Source organism: Apodemus sylvaticus, chromosome 3 (genome assembly GCF_947179515.1).
Source record: "Apodemus sylvaticus chromosome 3, mApoSyl1.1, whole genome shotgun sequence".
Taxonomy (NCBI): Eukaryota; Metazoa; Chordata; class Mammalia; order Rodentia; family Muridae; genus Apodemus; species Apodemus sylvaticus.
In genome coordinates, this window is record NC_067474.1 from 142,067,765 (window position 1) to 142,089,760 (window position 21,996).

At 47.5% G+C, this 21,996-nt stretch overlaps 1 protein-coding gene across 1 annotated transcript in view; it reads left to right on the plus strand.

The window, feature by feature from the left end:
- Csmd2 (CUB and Sushi multiple domains 2) overlaps window positions 1-21,996 on the plus strand; it is a 563,664-nt gene that overhangs the window by 375,680 nt on the left and 165,988 nt on the right. The window contains exons 15-19 of the mRNA XM_052177421.1: window positions 2,004-2,198; window positions 12,043-12,181; window positions 13,136-13,323; window positions 13,947-14,135; window positions 14,319-14,435. Coding sequence (XP_052033381.1) covers window positions 2,004-2,198; window positions 12,043-12,181; window positions 13,136-13,323; window positions 13,947-14,135; window positions 14,319-14,435 — 828 coding nt within the window. The remainder of the gene's footprint in view (window positions 1-2,003; window positions 2,199-12,042; window positions 12,182-13,135; window positions 13,324-13,946; window positions 14,136-14,318; window positions 14,436-21,996) is intronic.

The following is a 21,996-nucleotide window of genomic DNA, read 5'->3' on the forward strand; positions in this document are numbered from 1 at the left end:
GCCGGAGGCTCCACCATTGTGTTTTTCTTATCTCTGTGTCTCCTGGATTCAGTGGACATGGGAGATAGGCAGGGCCTTGGAACTACAACTTCCAGGGAGCAACAATCCACTGTGAGGTCACAGGAAGCAGTAAATCTGGTGAACTTGGCCATGACTGAGAAAGTTAGGCACTGATTCAGATGCCTATGCAGACAGACAAACAGACAGACACACACACACACACACACACACACACAAAGAGGAAATGCTCTTTGGTCGTTTATCCATCTCATGCTCTTTGGCGGAACATCTCTCCTCCTACTCCAGCTCTCACACTTGCCGCAGAAGCCTTGCCCCTTGTCTCGCTGCCTTTAAATGCTGTGGGATAGGTCATTTGTAACCCAAGCTAAAGTCCCATCTGTGTCACCACCCATGTTCAAGGCAGCAGACTCGCTGGAAACAATCAACCCTTCTGCGATACCTTGTCACCAGCAGGTTCCTGTCCCAATGACAGAAACAAAAAGAAGCAGAAGGACTCTCTCCTAAGCCTGCTGGTGTGACACTGGTGGCTCTGCCTTTAGTTTCTCTGTCCTTGGGGCTATGATGCCTAGAAAGGAGCACGTACAGTGCTCACCTTTCCATCCTTTTGCGTGCTCTCAGATCTTGGAAAGAGCACCAAATCATTGCTGTGTGGGTGTGTACACATTCATGCAGAGATGTATGCATACATGATACATGTGTGTGCGTGTGTATGTGTATACACACACACACACACACACATGACTGATAGGGTTTTGACTTCCAAGCCTCGAGCTCCAGTCACCTCTCAACGTCTATGTCATGGTCCTGTTCCTACTGAAGACGGGAAAGGAGGGAGATGGAGTCTAGGCTGCCCTAGACTTTGTGTGGAGCTTCCTCCCTGTGTTGGTTGTGTCCAACCAACAATCTTCATGTCAGAGGGAGGCCTGGAAACTAGTCTTTTCAAAAGGGTACACTCCCATGCAGCCGTGGAGCCTAGCACTATCCTTAGAACAGCAGAAGCATACTTGAGCCCTGGCTTCCCAGACAACATCTTGTACAGTCAGGAAAACCAGGAATGTTCTTGGTAGAGATGGTGAGGGAAAGGGTTTCCTTTCATGCAGGGATGGGAGTGTCCTTTGGAGGACAGGGAGATAGACTTAGAGAATACATGATGTCACCAAATCCACACCCATCATGTTCTTACCAATGTTCATTCTATTTCTGTCTCTGAATGACCATCCAAGAGATGCGGAGTACTCTTTATAAGTCAAGAAACTGAGGCTCAGTAACATGACAAAGAAATGGTCCAGGAGCACATGCTAATAAAGAGGCAAGGTTCAACATTACTCAGGGTTCTCTCTCTCTCTCTCTCTCTCTCTCTCTCTCTCTCTCTCTCTCTCTCTCTCTCTCTCTCTCTCCTTGGCTCACTCACTGCATTATCAATTGTCTGGGGCAAGGCCGTGAAGGCAGTGGCTTCAGACAGGGCTAATTCAAGGGCACCTGCTTTGTGATGCACAGTGTCTATTAGTGTCCCAGGACTGGGAGCCAGCTCCCCGCAGCGTACGTGAATCTTTTACCACTTAACCATCTGAAATCTGGAAAGCATGGAGTCTATTTGACACTGAGAAGACAGATCTTCCACTTAGCTGCATGGAACCTCAGTTTCCCCTCTGGTAAAGGAGAGTAATCACATCTCCATGATAGAATTTTGATATACTTAGTTACCATGAGAAATACAGTTCACTGCCCAATCTGTCAGCATCATTTGCATGTTCAGACAGTCTAAAAATCAAGTTTAATCTGTGCCCATTTTGTGCCCAGTGGGTTCTGCCTACCATAACCGTGGGGTCCCGGGTACTGGGACACCTAGCATCTTTTTCAGCACTCCAGGTTCTTGAGGAAACGTGGAGGTCTGATTCTGACTGCAGGCAGCTCATTTTTCTTTGGTGGCCCATTTGTGTGGCACCTCAGTCTAACCATGGCCTGGGCATCCCTTCCCCCAGCCTTCCGACATAACGAGTGCCCGGATCCCGGCGTTCCAGTCAACGGCAAACGGTTTGGTGACAGCCTGCAGCTGGGCAGCTCCATCTCCTTCCTGTGTGATGAAGGCTTCCTCGGGACGCAGGGCTCTGAGACCATCACCTGTGTTCTGAAGGAGGGCAGCGTGGTGTGGAACAGCGCCGTGCTGCGCTGTGAAGGTGAGTGCCCCTGGGCTAGGACACTGGCTGTCCGTCCGAGAGGCTGGGGCAAGCATTGTAAGTGGCTCCAACCACTGAGGTCCACCTCTGCACTCATCTCCTCCTCCTATGACCCAGGATGTCTTCTTGCTCTCATACTGGGATGGGAGGCCTGATGGGATTGCTTTGCCAGGGAACTTGAATTGTGACCAGAAATTAAACTGGAGGGGGGAACCTCCTTCTGGAATATCAGCTCAGAGCTCACAATAGGATGGCCATGAGGTGCTGGGTTTCTAGTTACTGTCCCAGTGAGTCTATAGTGCCCCACCTCAGCTCCTCGGCACACACAGGGATACCAGCACTCTTGAGTTTGGCCTTTGCTCAAGGCTGCCTGCTGGCCTTTCCTCCACATGGTCATTCCTCCTGGGCTCTCCCTGCTCTGCCAGCGGTGCCCCTGTTAAACCCTGCCTTGATATCTTACGGTCACTCTCTAGGTGACGTAGAGCAGGGCAACTGGAAGACACATGACTCTTAGCAAGTGCCAGGCTTCTTCCAACATCTGTCCAGCCCAGGGCAGTTTTGAAACTTCTCAGACCTGCGTTTGGTCCAGCTGGTGGCAGAGATTTCAAACACAGATTACGCCTCCTAGGGATAGAGATCATGTCAAATCTGTGTGCCAAGCACAGCATCTGGCACAGAAACGGTGCCCGGTGAGACCCTCAATAGATGGACACTGCATGTCCTGGAGGTATGATAAGGACATCAGTGCTATTTGGACAAGCGAGGGCTGTGGCTTAGAGAACAGAAAGCTTCTTCCTCTCTTCTCCTGTGGTAGCCAGAGGATGGAGACCTCAAAGACCTGCCTGCTCACCCAGACCTCACCCCACAGGTGAGAGGCCCTGGGAGGATGGAGGGAGAGGCCCTTTGAGAGGGCTTTGCCTCCCAGCTGACAAGCAGGTGTGTGAGATAGGAAGGGCCATCCAGAGGCTACTGGGCGAGCAGCTTCTCTTTTGAGCCTCCAGTTTTCCAACTGTAAAGCAGAAACAAAATGGGAGGAGGATAAACGTTAGCCATCTTTCAAGGGTCACAGCAAGCGTAGGAATGGAGTTCCTCAGAATTTGCTGTGCTCCCATCAGTGTGTGAGCTCCCGGAAGTTAGGACACCATCCTGGCTCACAACCTTATACCTGCAGAGTGTGTAATACCTGATCCACATTCAGTCAGTGTTGCTTGGTGAATGAATGACTGAATGAATGACTGAATGAATGAATAAATGAGTGAATAAATGGATTTTTTTAACCAGCTACACACCCCTGCAAAAAAATGTGTCATTGGCTGACCTACTCTCCTCACCACATAGCCAACCAGTCAGGACATGCTGGGGCAGCCATATGGCCCTTCTGTGCCTCAGTTGCCCATCAGCAAAGCACAGATGATTCAGGACCCTCCCAGCTGGGTTGCTGTAAGCATGGCTGGCAGAGGGAGAACGCTCGGTCTGTTTGGCAGTCGGTATTATTTGAGCTTGATTTTGACCATTTCTTTATCAGGCCAATCAGATCAGGATTGACTCCCCTTTGGGGGAAAGTCATATGTTTGAGAACAAGATCATTAAAATCTTAGATTGGAAAAGAGAGCCCCAGCCCAGGAACCTACCCTCATCAGCTGGCTCCTTCTTTCCATCTGTACCTGGTGAGGCCCTGGCTTCCTGATTGGCATCTTGGTCTCTATTTTTTTCTGGGTATTTTTTTAATTAAGTATCCCCACCTGGTGGACAATTAAATGCAGCCACTAATGGTCTTTTGAATGTTCTTTTAATATATTCTGAGAGCCACTCCGGCTTGGTGCAACCGTAATAGGGCAAGGTAGGACAGGAATGGCTTCTAAATTTGGAAAGGAGGAAGGTTGTCACCTGCAGACCTGAAGGCAGGAGTGGACAAAGGTTTTCTCAAAGTTCCAGAGAGGGAATATTTTCAACCTAGTGGACGCCTACGATCGATCCCTCCTCAGCTTTGTCGCCACTCAAAAGTAGCCATGGGCCGGGCCACACCTGAGTGGCTAGGCCAGATGTGGCTGTAGTTATGTGAAAAAGTCTGAAATGTCCTAAGAAATGTTTCCAGGTACAGGAGGCTGCTTCCTAGCAGTGCCTTGATATCTCTCATGGTCATCTCTGTCTTCTCTGTCTTTCAAAAAAAGAATCCAATAGCCACGCCCTTTGGCGACAGGTGTTGGGTGGGGGTCACCCAATGGCAGTCCAGCAGCAGCCCCGGAAGGCAGGTATAGTGATTTTCCCAATTGATGCCCAGGAACACAAGTCACCTGCCCAGCACCCCGCCCCCAGCTTGTAATTAATGGTGCCAGAATCTACTCCCAGATCCTGGGCTGCCCTTTTAGGATTCTATTGCTACAGAGACTCTAATATCAAACATCTTCGTGAAAGACGCAAAGTATTCCCAGCGAGAACAAAAAGCAGGGTTTCTGCTTTTCACTTCCCAGTAGGAAATTAAGACAAAAGGAAGTGTATTGCCCATTGCTGAAGACAAGCCTCAGCAACGGAGAGCTTCAAGAAATGACGGCAGTAAGACACAGGCGTCAGATATGACAATTACGGCAATTAAAAATAAAGACTCTCAAACTGGACGCAGGAAAACATTCAGGCTCACAGAATTATGTTGAATAAGAGAGAGAGAGAGAGAGAGAGACCCATGAGCTCTGGTGAATACTTTTCATAATTCAATTTCTAAAATAGGCTATCATGGAAGTTTCAAACCATGTCAAAGTGTAATATTTTTTAAAAGGTTCAAAAAATAAGTTAAGCTCCTTTCCCATGGGAAAATTGTTTAAGAGCTTGCTGCAGCAGCCAGAAAGATATCTCAGGCAGTAAAGCCCTTGCCGTGTAACATGCCTGGGTATGAGTTCTGATCCCCAGCACCCGGGTCAAAAGCTGGCCCTCGAATATGGGGTATCCTTCTGTCCACGTAGCTGTGCTTACGATATTTCGTTCCTGCACATGTGTTCGCACACGTGTTTGTCAAGCATCTTCTTGGTGCCAGGCACTGGGTTGTGCCCAGATACTCTCCTCAGTCCAATTCAGAGCCTCACCCCCTTCATCAGGATAGTACCCTTTCTTCCCTTTCAGCCTTAAGTAACGTGTGTGTGTGTGTGTGTGTGTGTGTGTGTGTGTGTGTGTGTGTGTGTGTTTAGGAAATCAGTAAATTTACAAATATGTGAACAATTTTTAAAAAAAAAATAAAATCTTGTAATATATTAGTTTTGAGAAGCTGGGTAAACTGAATTCTGAATTCTAGGACCAAATTGATTGTTTTGGGGTTCTTTTGTTGTCGTTTTTGTTGTTTTATAAACTACATGGCTTGAAAAATGCAAACATACTGCATGCTGGAAAGTCATCCCACCAGTCTTGAATGGGGAAGCCGGCGTGGGAATAGGCTCTAGCATACTCAGTGGCCGCTCGACAGTAAGTTTCATCATCAGTTCTAGAAAGGAAAAAAAAAAAAAAAAAAAAAGCAGAGCACAGTCACAAGTACCATTTTTTTAAGCCTGCTATGCCCGGGTTATGTGCCCACGTGTTTCCCACCTGCCACTGCTCTGGGATGGACTTCCAGCGTGCTGTTGCATCCCTAAAGAAAAGTCTGATATATTTCTGTGATTATCTCTAACAGATAAAAGAACAGCTGTATAAGAGCTTCAGAGTGGCTTTCCAATGCATGCATTACAATGGCGGCAGGTCTCAGTTTATTTACCCATCTCAGGGAGTCTGTTCCTGCCTCCTGACATTTCTTAAGACATCTCTTGCACTCTGGATTTGTGTGCACATGAGAAGGCATATGAAGGTGCATGTGCATGTGTGTATGGTGTCTACGAATACATGTATGTATGAGTGTGAGGGTGCAGATGTTTGTGCAGATGTGTTTGCATGCATGGGTGTGGGTTCATGTGTATGTATGTGCATGTTCACACACACAGGCACACACACACACAAAGAGCCTCAAGTGTTCTTCTGGAGCCATATACCTGGCTGTGTTGGTATTATTTTACACAGTCTCTCACACAACAGAGGTCAGGTGTTATTTCTCAAGTGCTGTCCACTAGTCTAGACAGAATCTTTCATTGGGACCTGGGGCTTACCAGTTAGGCTGGGTTAGCTGGCCAGCAGAGCGCACTCATCCACCCAGCTTTTGAGGTGTGTGCTGGGGCTCGAACTCGGGTCCCTTGTGCCTGCATAGCGAGCACTCTACTGAGCTGTCTCCCAGCCCCTTGCTTTCTGAATTCTGCCAATTGCTTCCCAGAGTGACTGCTTAACAAGACCCCTTCTCTCTTGTAGTTCCTTAAGTGGCCCTGAGATCTAGGTATTTAATCAGGCGTGGATTCCTTTCTTTTTAATTGCCAGACCATTTGTTAGGCGGGGTTTTGTGTCTCCATTGAAGGAACATAATGTCCTTGTCTCTTTTGGGACACGAGAGGTTGTCTGTGATGCCAGCCCAGAGACTGCGAAGTGGCACTCTCCATTGTTCGATCTTTTATAAGCTGGGATTGAAGAGCGCATGTCTTATGCTAAGATATAGCACAAAAAAGAAAAGACTGAAGAGATTATTTTTCTTCCCCCCCCCCCCGGAATTATTTTCTTTTATATACTTTTATTATTTGTATATTGCCAAGTGGACTCCCTGACATCTTCCAAAGCTGGATCTTTTTAAGCACCATTAGGGGCCAATGGATGGACATTTGGCTTGCGTATTTGCTGTGCATTCATGGTTCTCGTTCTAACTGATATCCATGCTGTCTTCCCGGCAAGCAGGAGCGCTTTGAGGATGGTCCAGCCTCTTCATGACATTTTCTAGCCCTGACCCAGAAGCAGTTGTTTTTTCTAAGGCACCTTTTAAAGCAAATTGATGTTTAGACTCTAGACGACTAAAGGGTGCTTATTACTGTTGACTCGGCCCATGTTTGTAAGCCATTTTGGTAAATGCAGCTGAGAACTGCTTTATCAAAGAAAATGCGTGTGGGTTCATTTCATTTCAAATAATGAAGCTTTCTTCTTTTAACCTTAACTTCCTTGATATTATATTCAACTGTCTTTTCACTCTTGCTCAAAAAAATGCAAGTCCCACAGAACACCAATGTGACTTGAATACCCAGGGCTCTCAGAACAGTGAAGTCGGTGCTACAAACAGCAACATGCTTACTAAGATCGTCTTATTCATCATCATCATTATCATCATCATAATCATCATCACCACCACCACCACCACCATCATCATCATCACCACCATTCTGTTCTTTACATCCTCATTCCCTCAGAGGGATGGGCTATCAAATTACTGTCTTTTAAAATCTCTTTAGGTTCTTATACGTAAACATGCAATACAGTATTGTATTCAGTTTACGTTTTTTTTAGAAATTGCACATCAAATTTAATCATTTTTAATTATGCAAAGCTATTATGTAGTTCCAGAGTTAGATCTGCCAGAAAAAAAAATAAAAACCAAATCCAAACCAAAACCACCAGTGTACATTCAGGGAAAGCAAGCTTGGCGTGCTCTCCTCTCGCCCCTGGGGAAGGCGCTGCAGTCCCCGTTTTCCTGCTCACTGACTGTCATCTGAGCGGGCACTAACCCTTTAACTCCAATTTAGCTTTTTAAAGCTTTGTTTCAGCCTCTCAACTGTATATACGCGTATGCATGCCTATGTGTGGATATGGTATGTGTGGATATGGTATGTGTGGATATGGTATGTGGGTCAAGTACCTATAGAAGCCAGTAGAAGGCGTTAGATCCACTGGAGCTTGGAGCGAGCAGGTAATTATGAACCGCTCCCACCCATCCCCCCACACCCGTGGGTGCTGGGAACTGAACTCAGGTCTTCTGCAACTGCACTACTCACTCTGAACCCCTGAGCCATCTCTCTGGCCCCTAATTGAACTTTCATATGACATCTTCTTCAGATGATTAGGATCAAGGATGTGCATCCTCACATGTACATAGAGATGCACTGCATACATTTAGTAAAAAAACAAACAAACAAACAAAAAAAAACAAAAACAAAAAAACTTAAATTTAAGTTAAATTAGTAGTAAAGTGTTAGTACTTACTCAGATGACCCGTAAAGGATGATGCTATTTATCTAAGTGACGCTCAGAAGTTGTACTGCTAAAGAGACATTGCATCTAGGACTCTCCCTCTCCAGACCCTGACAGCCATGGGCCACTCTGGACTATGCAATAACAGAATACAGAATGGAACAGAGAGCTCCGTTGGCCATCACATGTGCTCGAGACGAGATCAGCCATCTAAAGCAGTAACAGAAGAGCAGAGAAAAACAAGAACATGGTCGGGGGGCACCAAAGGAAGGAATTACATTTGCGATAGGGCTGTGTTTATCTGTCTGTAGCCAGGGAGTGCAGTTCTGCCTTTAGCCTGTGGCTTCCTGGACACTGAGCAGGGAGGTCAACATCCAGCCTCAACCCAGAGAGGAGGGGCCTGGAATGAATGAGAATGAGACTCGGAGCCTACTTGAGACCTCTGGGGCACAGCAGCTGGTGCATCCCTCCCCGCCCCTGAGGTCCCACACATGCGCTGTAGGAGATGATTCAGTGAGATGATGGCTGGGTTTTGCAAACCAGAAATACAAGAGGGATGATACACATGTGTGGTTTAGCTCTCAGTGTTTTATATAGACGCCATCCAATTACCTCCTCTCCCTAAGCCTCCACTCACAGAAATCAGCAGTAATCCCCTTCTATAAAATGGAGGCAATAATCCCCTTCTATAGGATGAAGGCAATAACATATGTGCCATGTTGCTTCGCAGTCTTCACAAGGATAATCCACAGTAAGCCCCGACACCTGGCGAGCGCTGGGCACCCTCCAGCTCAGTCTTCTGACAGTGGGGTGCTCTGTGCTGCAGGAGGATTTGGAGAGAGAGGTCTTCAGGTTAAGTCTCAGCTCTGACTTCATTAGCTTAATGTCTTTTATCTAGGGTCTTAACCTACTTGGCCTTGGTTACCTCCTCTGTAAAATGGGGACAATAACTTTATTAGCAGGCATTTGGACGACATAATAAAACAACCCAATGAGTAAGGGCACCAGGAGACACTGGCACCTCTTCCTGACAACATCACTATTGTTATCGGCTCTGTTAATTAAATGTCCTAATATACTTTTCTATTAAAATGTCTGGGCTGGGGCTGGAGGGGTGGCTCAGCCGTTAAGAGCACTTGTTGCTGTTCTAGAGGAACCAAGTTCATTTCCAGGCTTCCCCGCAGCTGCTCACAGCCACCTATAACTCTAGTCCTGGGAGATACGACATTCTCTCTGGCTTCTTCAGGCACGAGGTACAACCATGATGCACAGACATACATGCATGCACTCATACACATAAAATAATAAAATACAGTCATTTGTAGAAAAAATAATCTCTGGCCTGAGGATGCCTCCCAGTTGGTATGTGGCTTGCATGGAATGTAAAAATCCCTAAGTTTGAATTCCAGCACTGCACAAACGTAATGTGACGCTACCTGGCTGCACCTCCAGCATTCTGGAGGTGGAGGAAGAATCAGAATCAACTGTGGCTACATAGTGAGTTCAAGGCTAACCTGTGCTACAAGAGACCCTGTATCTAAAAAGAAAGAGGAGGGAGGGGGTAAGGAGTGGATTGAGGAAGGAGGGAAGAAGGAAGGAAGGAGGGAGGGAGGGAAGGAAAGAATGAAGGAAAGAATGAAGTAACGAAGGGAAGGAACAAAAAATCAGCTTGAGAGGACAGTGAGGAAAATCTTAACTGGATTTTACAAGGACAATGACCTGGAAACATCTAGAAGAATTTGCAAAGGAAGAAGCACCTGGTGGCTCCCTTATTTCTCCCTCAGTCAGTCCTGTTCAGGAAGGACTGTTCTAGTAGGTCTGCAGTAAGAGGGGCTAGCCTGTGGTTCTCAACCTCTGGGTCTTGCAGGGGTCACCTAAGACAATCAGAAAACACAGATATCTGCATTATAATTCATAGCAGTGACAAAATTACAGTTATGAAGTAGCTATGCAAATAATTTTATGGCTGGGGCTTGCCACAACCCGAGGAACCGTATTAAAGGGTCACGGCATGAGGAAGGTTGAGAACCACTGGTCTGGAGGAAGCAGGAGTTTCTTTACAGCCTAGAGGCTGCTTTGCTTGTGGCGCCTGCTGCTGGGCTGACTTGCCTAAGTCCAAGTCCAAGCTCATCCCTCAGCCTCGTGCTCTTCAGCTTCCTATGACCGTCACAGCACCAGCCTCTCACGTTGGGGAGGAATATGGTCTGAGGAATGCGGTCACATACTGTGGAAATGCCTGACATGGCATGAGCGCTCAGCTACTGAGGGTGGCCATGACAATGACAACAGCCTTAGTGTGGTGGTGGTGGTGGTGGTGGTGGTGGTATGGTCACCCTCTTCAGGAAGTGTGAAGTGACCTACATCACCCTATTATACAACGTCCAGTCCCAACAGCCCCCAGTGGAGATTGCAAACCTTTTAAGCTAAGTGTCTGAGAGACTCTTTTCATCACTGTGATAAGACACTTGACAGAGGAACGTAAGGAAGGAGAGGTTTAATCTGACTTACGAGCAGAAAAGTCATGGCGGCCGGAGCTGGAGGCAGCTGACCATGCTGCACCCTCAGTCAGGAGACAGAAGGAAATGAATGCTGGACTCGGCTCTTTTTCTTACGCGTGATCATTATTTATTTATTCTCTTTTTTACAGTTATTCTGTATTTATTCACACCATGGAATGGTGATTCTTCCCCTACTCAGTTTACCCCCTGTAGACATTCCCTCAGAGACAACCCTGGAGTTTTGTCTCCTAGGTGACTTTAGATCCCATTAAGATGACAATAAAACCTAGCCATCACAGCACTTAACATGGCTCATAAGTGGGCCCATTCCTCTGAGTCACGTAACGGTCCGGGTGGGTTGGCTTCCATCTTGATACCAGTTTCCACAGTCACCAAAACAAGAAGAGGAAATTTAGCAAGCCACTTGCTAACTTTAAACATTTCTACATAGACACGGGACAGGCATCATTCATGTTCGCTCATCCTATTGGCCAAAGCAGTCAGGTGACCTAGCATGACACTGAAACCCACCATGTGTCCTGAAGGAAGAATAGTGAAGTAGCTCTGATAGCCATTAGGCTATCACACACACACACACACAGGCTAGGAAGCATGGCGTCTGGAAGAAGGAATCATGGGAAGGAGCCTGAGCAGGAAGAAATACCGTGCTTCATGAGACCAAAGCCAGCAAAGGGTGGGATGACCCAGCCAGTATCTTGCAGAATCACCTGCCCCAGACTTCATTCATCCACCCTTATATCCATTCTCTTACCAACAACCATGGAGGCAGAGACGTGTCAGGAGCTTTACTAAATACTGGACATGCCTGTTGGAAAAGACAAATAACACGGTATTCATAGTGTGGTGAGACACAAGACTGCCCTGAACTGACCCCACATCTAGTCACTAACTCCCCAGTGTTGATGGAAGAATGTAGGCTGGGCTGATGTCTCTGCCTCAGGCCTGGCAATTGAGTTGGAAACAAAGAAAAAGGCAGCAGTGACCCAAATATTAGCCCCACTGGAATGACAAACAGACTTTGCTGAAAGAATTTTTAGTCTTTTCCTTCAGGCCTTTTATAAACCTGCAAATGATGTAACTGGTCACATCTATAAGGGTCCCAGTCAGCAAAGCTCACAGTTTAGACTTTATATAATTTTCCATAAAAACAAAACCACCCCTTGTTGGCTAACACATTTTATAGAGAGGGGCTTTGTTTATTTCTTCGTTCTTTTGTCTCTCAACAAATCCGCTCTTCTCCCTCTGTCCCCTAGCTCCCTGTGGTGGCCACCTGACTTCGCCGAGTGGGACCATCCTATCTCCGGGCTGGCCTGGCTTCTACAAGGATGCCCTGAGCTGCGCCTGGGTGATCGAAGCCCAGCCTGGATACCCCATCAAAATTACATTCGACAGGTGCTGCTGACCGAAGCTTCTGAGGGGGGGTGGGGTACCAAGATGATGCCTCCACTCTGACAAAGTTGGGGGGAGTGTATGTAGCACCAAGACATCAGCAGTGTGGAGGAGGATGGAGAACATGGGGATGACTGCCTCATTGGCTTTCTGCTTGTGTTGGGAGTCTGTAGCTGGGGATGGGAAAGCAGGTGAGTGATCACCTTGGACCCCAGAGCTCTTTCCTTTACTATCCCCTTAAAGAGAGATGGCAAGTAGGCGCCATCAGACACCATAAAATTCAGACAAAGCCCACAAATGCTCAGCATGGGAAGGAGTGCTCCCCAATCTCTGTCCTAAACCTCCCTCTAAAGGAGTGCTCCCCAATCTCTGTCCTAAACCTCGCTCAAGTGCTCCCTCCATCCCCATGTTCTACTTAAGCCCCTGGTGGGAAAGTAACCTCCCAGAAGTGAACCTGGACCTCCTCCAGATGGAGCATCAGTGGCGTGGAATTCATGGCCTCCCAACTGTCCCATGAAGACTGGCATAGGAAACACACAGTGCTTCATGGGCCACTGGCCTGTGTGTGACTCTGATGCACAATCTTTACTGCTTTGGATTTTTAAACATCTTTTTTTTTTTATAAATGTAAAAGCTAGCCTTAGTTCTCTAAACCAAAAGCCAGATTTGATCCATCGTAGCCTAGAACATTCTGAATCCCGCGAAGCCTTTGTCTCTGCATCTTAAGATGGATTCTGGCCCATGTTCTAGAGAAGACTGCGAGTGCACTTCCTAAGAAGGAGGGGAAAGTTGAGTCAAATGCAGTAGAGGAAGTCCTTCCATATGATTAGTAAATGTATGCAAATTATATTAAAATATCACGTCTGCTGAAATCTGGTTGCCTGGAGCCCTGGGTGAAGCAGGGCAAACGATACGCTTTGAGTTTCTTAAAACATCTCCATTTGCATCGTTCTGTAGGTTTAAAACTGAGGTCAACTATGACACCCTGGAAGTGCGAGATGGACGGACATACTCAGCACCTTTGATTGGCGTTTACCATGGGACCCAGGTGCCCCAGTTCCTCATCAGCACCAGCAACTACCTCTACCTCCTCTTCTCTACTGACAAGAGTCACTCGGACATAGGCTTCCAGCTCCGCTATGAGAGTGAGTCTCAGTGGGTGGCACAAAGAGCAGACAACCAGACTGGCTGCTGACTGTGCTCCACCATGGGCCCAGCCCTTGCCATCCTAGAACATCTTTCTCAGCCTCTCTCACGTGGGAACTGGGTTGCTCATGACCTTCAGACCAGGGCCCGTGTGCACAGCTCACAGCTTCCTCTGTCTAGGCATGGTCGGCTGCTGTGGTGGGATCCCTGCGGTGGGATCAAGTGTTTGACTGACCATGAACTTGGAGTCAGTTGGCATCTCCCTTGCACCTGCATTCTCTCATCATTTCAGTTGCCTCCCCTTGATTCAGAGGGTTAACCTCATGTCATCAATGCCTTCCGGAACAAATTAGGAAGTGTCACAGGTGTGGCTTGAGAGCAGAGTGAATGTTCGGTACACCTGGGCTGAATGTGTGAACCTTCTTGAGAGATGGGTCTTTCAAAAGCTCCACCCCCTGACCCCCGATACATGAATTCCAGGGGCCACATTTCATGAGTCAATAACTGGCAACTTCTGCTTCTAAACCAAGGCTCTGTCCTCCCTCCCTTTGTAAGCCAGATGGAGTCCCTCCTTGATGACATCACACACTGTCTGTCATCATCTATGGCCTCTCTTTTCCAGCTATTACATTGCAGTCAGACCACTGTCTGGACCCAGGTATCCCCGTCAATGGGCAACGTCATGGAAATGACTTCTACGTGGGTGCTCTGGTGACCTTCAGCTGTGACTCGGGCTATACCTTAAGCGATGGGGAGCCCCTGGAGTGTGAACCAAATTTCCAGTGGAGTCGTGCCCTTCCCAGCTGTGAAGGTGAGGCACACCAGTAGGGGGCGATAAAGAGCAGATTCTTTTTCCTGCCCTGATAAACCAGGAGCCTAATTCACTGACTCCCTAGCACTCATGGGTGAGGTTGGTGGATTAGGGGCCCATGAAGGATGGTTGGGGGAGCTCTCTGAGGCACTCTGACTCATTCTGCCCACTTCACTCTTACAGCTCTCTGTGGTGGCTTCATTCAAGGCTCCAGTGGCACCATCTTGTCGCCAGGGTTCCCTGACTTCTATCCCAACAACTTGAACTGCACCTGGGTCATTGAGACATCACATGGCAAGGGTGAGTTTTTAACCCTACAGCAGGTACTAACCTCACGGCCAGGACTCCGAGTCCCAGGTCAGAGCAGCTTCGATGAAGATTTCACAACATGGCGACAGCTGAGTTAGCTTAGTCTAGATTTTCTCACCAATAAGAAAACTTGCAGGAGCTGCACATATGTCACAAAATCCATTCAGTAAATACTGCCAAGAATCTAACCTCTCAGGCTTTAAGAGGTCTTGCTAGTGACCAGCATTCAGCATAATGTGTCCCATAAGGACACACACATAAGGCACACCCTCGTCAGTATGGAGATGGGAAGCCACAAATGCATCTCTACTATCCTTTTTTTCAAAACAAATTTTTTTAGACTGGCACAGAGACAAGAGCTGAATGCAAGACTGTAGGCATACTCGACAAGCCCTACAACAGAGCTAGATTGTCCACTCCTCTTTTTACGTTTTCTTTTGGGACAGGGATTTGTTAGGTTAACCAGGCTGGTCTTGAACTTGTGTCCTAATAGCAGGGAATATAGGTCTGTACTGCCAGGCCAGACTGTTGTCATTCTTGATAAACCTGTTATCTCAGCAGCATCTTCCTGTGTCTCTGAAACCTTTGTCCTCATCCTGTAACCATGGAAGCCCAGGACACTTTTGGTCCCTCTTCCTCATGTTCACCCTTCAGGTTCTGAGCATGGGAGCCCCCTCTCACACAGCTTTCTTCTTTCTGGGGGCGGGTGTGGCACATGTTCATTTGTCTCCCCAGCTTCTGCTGCTCCCTCCATTGTTGGGGAACAAATGAAATCTTTGGGAGTTCAAAGCAAGGGTGCTAGTGACAAGTTAAGTAGTGCATACTTCTGCCCAGTGTTTGCCAGATCCCATGCACGTGGCAGACACTGGGCTAGGATCAGCAGGAAGTGGGCTGTCACAGCCTCTATCCCAAGGCTTATTCTGACATCTCTCTAGAGGTGGTTCCTTCTTCACTCTGCAGTTTAACAAGAATTCTGGTGCCTAGGCTCACAGTGGCAGGTTTTCTACACTGGGCATAGAAGCCAGTGACAATCACTGATAATTGTGATGTGTGCCTTTAACAAAAACAAACAAAACAAAAAAACTCTGATCTGGAAGAATTAGCATGCAGAGGATTGGGGGTTAAGGAGTTGAGATAGAAGAATACTCACCTCCCACCCCCATCCCCCACCCCTAGATACCCAAATTTTGGTGTCGGCTGACTGTGTGCAGTAAGCACATTGGCCCAGATGTGGTTATACTTTACTCAACAGGGGTACAGTACAGAAATCGATGCCTCTGGGTGCGCAGATGCTTGGGTACACAGCCAAAAGCAGACTGTAAGGTATGACTAAAGTATCATTTTAGAGCCATTGAAGAATCACATAAGCAGAATTTAAAACCTGGGTTGATACTCCTGAAAAAGAGCCTCTGTTGGTGCAATGCTTGCTTTACGAGCATGAGGGACTGAGTTCTGATTCCCCAGCACCTGTGTAAAAAGCAGGGCACAGTGTCTGCCTCACCCCTGTAATCCCAAAGCTGAGAAGGCAGAGAAAGGAGGACCGCTGGGCTGTCCCAAGCCAGTCAGCCTAGCCCAGTCAGTGAGACCCAGAGCCAAGTGAGAGAAGCCTTGTCTCCCAAAACAGCATGGACAGCTATTGAGAAACAGCACCTAAAATTAATCCCTGGCCTCCTCATGCACGAGCGTGAGCACTCACACACACACACACACACACATACACACACACACACACACACACACACATACACACACACACACATGTATACACACACACATACACCGTGAGTTTATCCATTTTGAAATCCCATCTATATCTCATTCACAAAGCCACATGGACAAGAGCATTAGAGAACCATGGATAGTCCTGGCCTCTGGTGGGATGTCCCTTTAACAAAGATAATCCATAAAAGCAAAGGCTGTTGGATTCAATTAAAATTTAAAAATTGATAAGGTTTGTATTAAAATAAAAACCTCAGTGAAAATGCAAAGTCAATAGTAAATATGCAAAAATAAAAAAATAAATAAATAAATCTGTGATGTACATAATTGACTAAACACCGCCGACCTAATGTGTAAAGAGCTTTTAAATTCTGTAAGAAAACTCGGCCCGGCCCATCAGGCTGAAAAATGAGCACAGCTATAAACTAACACTTCATAATTGAAATACAAATTGAAAACATCAGCCCCACCAATAATTAAAGACATGCAATTTCAGCCAGTAATGAAACACGGTTTCCCTTTCCAAGTCACGTCAGGACGTCGTAATGCACAGTGTGGTACAGAAATGGTTAGGCCTCACTGCCTCTCTCCTGACCAGTGTGGACGAGCCCGGGCTTCTCCCAGCAGTAGTCCAGGAGAGGAAATCAGTGTGGCTCCTGTAGCCAGCGGTTTCACTTCATTTACCTGGACACAAGTAGTAAAACTGCATCCTGTCATGTACCTCTCAGGAACATTTTTTTATTACATCAAACCAGTTGTTTAGAACTTGCTTGTTCAACATGTGTTGAGGACCTGAGCTCAGACCACCAACATTCATGTAAAAAGCCAGGCACAGTGATACATGTAACCCCAGAGCCCTGGACGCATAGGTATGAGGCTTCTTGGGACATGCTGGTCAGCTGCTAGTCAAATCAGTTAAGCCCCAGATTCAGTGACTCCAATAATAGGACACCAGTATCAACCTCTGACTTCTACACACGTGCACATGTGTACATAGTACATGCGCACATGCACATACACAAGCACAAATTAATTAGCTAATCTGAGCGAATAAGAATTCTGGAAATGGATTAGATGAATCAAATTCAGTCCTCAGACCCACTTCAGGTAGCTCCTGACTGCCTCCAAGCCCAGCTCCAGGGAATCTGACTCCATGTCATGGCCTCCACGGGCACTGCATACATGTAGCATGTAAACACACACAAACACACATGCACGCAAATAAAAATAAGACATGAAATAAGCAGAGAGTGCAGGTATGGAATGGAATGCCAGGCAGCTACAGAAAGAAATAACATAGGAAAGAATGTCTGCCGACCGTCAGAGGTGTCCTAATAAGTTAAACAGCCAAGTGTGGCCCCCAAGTCTGGGGCATTTATAAAGCAGAAGCAAGGCCATTTGTGTAGGATGTGATCTTCAGAGATCTACCTCACATGTTTATTCAAGCTGCCCTTTCTTCGTTCTCATCCTTGGACTGTTTTTCCTATGAATGAGGAAGACATCTTATGTAACCACACTATTTGCATAATGAAAAACCAGAAAGGAAGAGTATTTCTATACACACCATGTGTATTGAAGTATCCACCTTGGTTTTCAAGGCCAACTCTGCCTAGGGCTAGGAATGCCCAGAGTTTCTCCATCAAAGCAAGGCAGGAACTTCCAGTCAAGGCAGTCCTGAGGGTCTCTAGAAAGACAACCCCTGTATTAAAGATATTCTGTATCTGGGTACCTGTGATCAGAGAGATGCACGTTTCCAAGGCTGAGCATCTGCAGTCGTGTGAATGTATGTCACTGTATTTCCGTGTGTGTTTACCTAGAAATCACATCAGCTCATTGACTCTTTCACACATGCTTGTCTGATGGTGTAGACCTGGCTATCAGTGTACCATGATAAGGCAGACAGAAGACAGAAACACTAGGATCATAGGCAAGTGGAGTTCATATGCAAGCTTCTGACCAAGGATGATGTCCATGAAAGAATTAGCCAGGATCAAAAGTCTGTGAATCACTGGGAGCTTGTGGTGAATAACCAGACCGCCTTAGAACTGTGGGAAAGACCCGTCATCTTTAGCATCGAACCCGAAGTAAACCAGCCAGGGAAACCCGGGGCTACAGCCACCTGCTGATTCCTAGCTACCCAGACCTGAGCTCAGTTTCTAGAACTTGCCATCATCAAGAGAGAGAAGATGGTCCCAACTCGAACTTTCATTCTAACCCCTACCTCCATAACATATTGGGAGTTCTTTGAAAGACAGATCTCTGGTTCCCCACACTTTCCTCTTCCCTGGTTACTCCAAACACATGGGACCTAGAGATCTGTTTGGTGGTGTGAATTGAAAGGAACTGAGTCCATGCCCTTCTTCTATGCACTGCTCCTAGACTATGTTGGGCTAACAGACCCAAAAATAGGGATGAACTGCTTCCCAAACCAGAGGAAACCCAGCTGGGGAAAGTTAACTTTTTCAGAATTGTTCAGCTGCCGTATGGCAGGGTTACTGGAGTCGAGGACAGACCCAGGGCATGGGCAGCTGCGGCCACCAGTCCTCAATTAGCCAATTAAGGGAATAAAGTATTGGTGAAAAGCACAAAAGAGGGATTTATTCAATGTGGATACATTGAGAAGAAAAACAAAGAGATTTAATCACTTCAAAATCACACACACATACACATACACACATACACACACACACACACACACACACACACAGAGAGAGAGAGAGAGAGAGAGAGAGAGAGAGAGAGAGAGAGAGAGAGAGAGAGAGAGAGAGAGAGAGTTCTACATCCATTTGGGTTTAAATAGATTGCATAGCTATCCTGGACAAGGTTTGGTCCCACCTGGCACCATTGTCTCAGGTTCAGTCTCCTGCAAGAGGTCAAGTTCTCAGAACTGTGTGAGATCTTGTTCCTGGAGACAGGCCCCCAGCTATGGCTACCACCTGGGCTGTAGCCCTTTCCTTCTCCCCATATAAGATTCCCTCAGCATGAAATCAAAGTCCCCCGGGGTACACTGTTTCAATCGTGTGGTGGCCAAAGGGAGGAACATAGTATGTCTTAGGTTACATGAGGCAGGATGGTGAAGGGAATTAATTAGCAAAGCAGGGGTCCAGAGAATGTGACTTTGCAGAGACCTCAATATTAGTTACTAGGAAAATGGGCTTCTCTCTTTGGGGTTCTTAAAATCAGTAATAAAAGATTTTTAAAACAGACTCAGAAGCTTGAAGACAATTGTATTAAATTTCAAGGAAAACAACAACAGGACAGGCAAGATGGGAATCCAGGCAGTTGACAGGAGGAGGGGAGATGGAGAGAAAGCTGTGTCTGTTAGGCATGGCAGCCAGAAGCAGTGAGAAAGCCCTGAGTGTCAGAGAACGTAGGCTTAGGACCACTGATCTGGGTTCCCAGGACACAGTTCACAGGCTCATGTGCCCAGGACAAAGGATTGGACCAGGAACACTTGATTAGAACCAGGAAGAGACAAATTACTAAGAAGAAACAAAACCCTTCCAAAAATGGAAGTGGGTAAGAAAAACGTCCCAGGAGCATCAGGCTACATGGTGCCTAGCCCTTCATATCTCTCCATGGCCCCAGCTTCTCCCAACTGTGTCCCTCTCCCCACTCTCAATGCTCTGGTCCATGTATGAAGCCTCAAGGAGCTCAAGGAGATGGAGGGCACCAGGCTCTCTCCGCAGATCTCCTTTGATGCATTAATCTTGGCATCTTAGTCCCCATCCTCCTGCCACACCAGGGATGGCTTCTCCTAACCTTGCAGATCACCTGTTGAATCCCTGCTGGGTGCCAGATGTCACCAGGAGCCTGACAGTGTGGCTCTTGCAAGTTGTACCACACCCCAAGGACTATTTGTGTCCTACTTGCACGGGCAGACAGACACGTGACCCCTGCAATTTCTGCTCAGCGCAGTAGCTCAAGCTACCGTGTGCATCTGTCACACCAAATAGGATTCAAAACCCAACTAATACTTCTCTATTTCTATGACAATGTCTTCATTTTTCTCACAATGGCCTAAAAAAGCCCCCAAGCAATCAGCACAGCTGGGAAACCCGAGGGTTTCAGCTGGGTTTGCTCATCCTTAGACTCCCAGCCAAATGTTTACTCCCTGGGAGAGGCTGTGTTTGCACGCTGGAAGAGCAGGGGCAAGCTGGTGTCTCAACAACTCATTTCTGCTGGTTACTGTGTCTGACCCACATGTTCCCTCCTCCACGCATGCTCATACCTGCTTGCCAAGGGCCATATGGACCCTCACCAGTGAGTCCCTCTGATGCTCCCCACGAAGGCCCCCACACATAGTTGCTCACACTCCCCACAGCCTACAGAGATTGCCCACAGTTGCTGTAACTCTCTCTTCCACTAAGCCAGATCTTTCTCAGCACAAGGCACTAAGCATCAGCCCAGTGCTTGGTAGTGACACAGGACATGTATCCTTGAACTCACTGGTACTTGGACACATCCTGGTTACCTAGATGTGAAGTGTTCACACCTCACCACCTCTGCTCATCTTCCAATCCCCCAACTCTCACGGAAACCCAGACATTTGGGGATCTCTAGCTTCTTCCCATCCATGGGGATGCAAGGACATGCAAACATTTTCGAATTCTTCTGCCTTAGGGGAACCACCATTTGGATCCAACCACCATTTACCAAAAGTGCCTTTGGTGTCAGTGATGGCACAGAGGTATACGACGGGTCAGTGGGACCTAGTCAGCATGTAGATTGTAGCCTAGTAGGTCTGCAGAGAGGTTTTTTCCTCGCAAGCTCCCAGGTGACAGCCATATTGTGGGTCCACAGCCCACACACACAGTAGCAAATGAACCCTGTCCTTGTCACACAACAGGACCCAGGGGCATACTGGCTCACACGTATGCTTTCACAGACTCACAGCAGAATCAGGACAAGCTCAAGAGCTGTGTGTTGTTAATGACCTTCTGTTCTGTCAGCCTCCTCACCCTCCAGCCTACTCTTGTCCCCTAGCCTGAGAGGCTGCATCCTGGAGTGGGAGGACAGAGTCGCCTCTGCAGTCAGGTGGCCTGGGTTCAGCTCTGCTACCTACGAGGAGGACCTTGGACAGATGACTTCATCTCTTTGTGCCTTGTTTTCCTGGGGTACAAAATAGCCATAGAACAGATCACACCCACATTTTAGGGTCACTGGTGGATCCGTTTCTCCAGTTTCACTTCTAGCTGCTGAGGGTTGGCCTCTGCTTTGCTTTACGCCTGCAGTGTCCCTCCCCGACCCTGACACTCGGTAGGTGCCAAGGACATGCCTCCTTCTGGAAAGCGACACACAGATACATTCCCGCTGCTGTCCAAGGGCGCTCACATCCCCTGTCTTCCCACTCTCCCGTTCCCTTTTGCTGCCTCTGCCCCTCCTCTGTGTCATGTTATTTCTTCAGCTTCCGCTCTGACACTGCAAACTCTCCTGGACCCGCTAGTCCAAGCTCATGGCTTTAAATGCCACCTTCTGCTGGTGACTCAGATCTACCTCTGAAGTCCCACTGAAGTCCTGAACTCCTGAATCTTCTTTCAGCTCCTCACTGGAGGCTCAGATGCCAGCCAGGCTGGGTTCACCACCAGAGCCTCTGTTTGGATCTCTGCTGCAGCTGCATATTCGCCAGCATCCCTTCCACCCCTCTGCATCCGCCGCTGCCTCCCACCCAGCTGCCTGGGATCCCTTATCCACGCTTGCTCTTGCTGCTGAAGCCAAGCCCCACCCCCAGTCCAGTGCAAGCAGCCATCCTTGAAACCGATTTCCCTGTCTCCCTTCCTCCAACTCCATCCTCCTTCTGACCACCATTTTGCTATAACCAAAGTCTGACCTG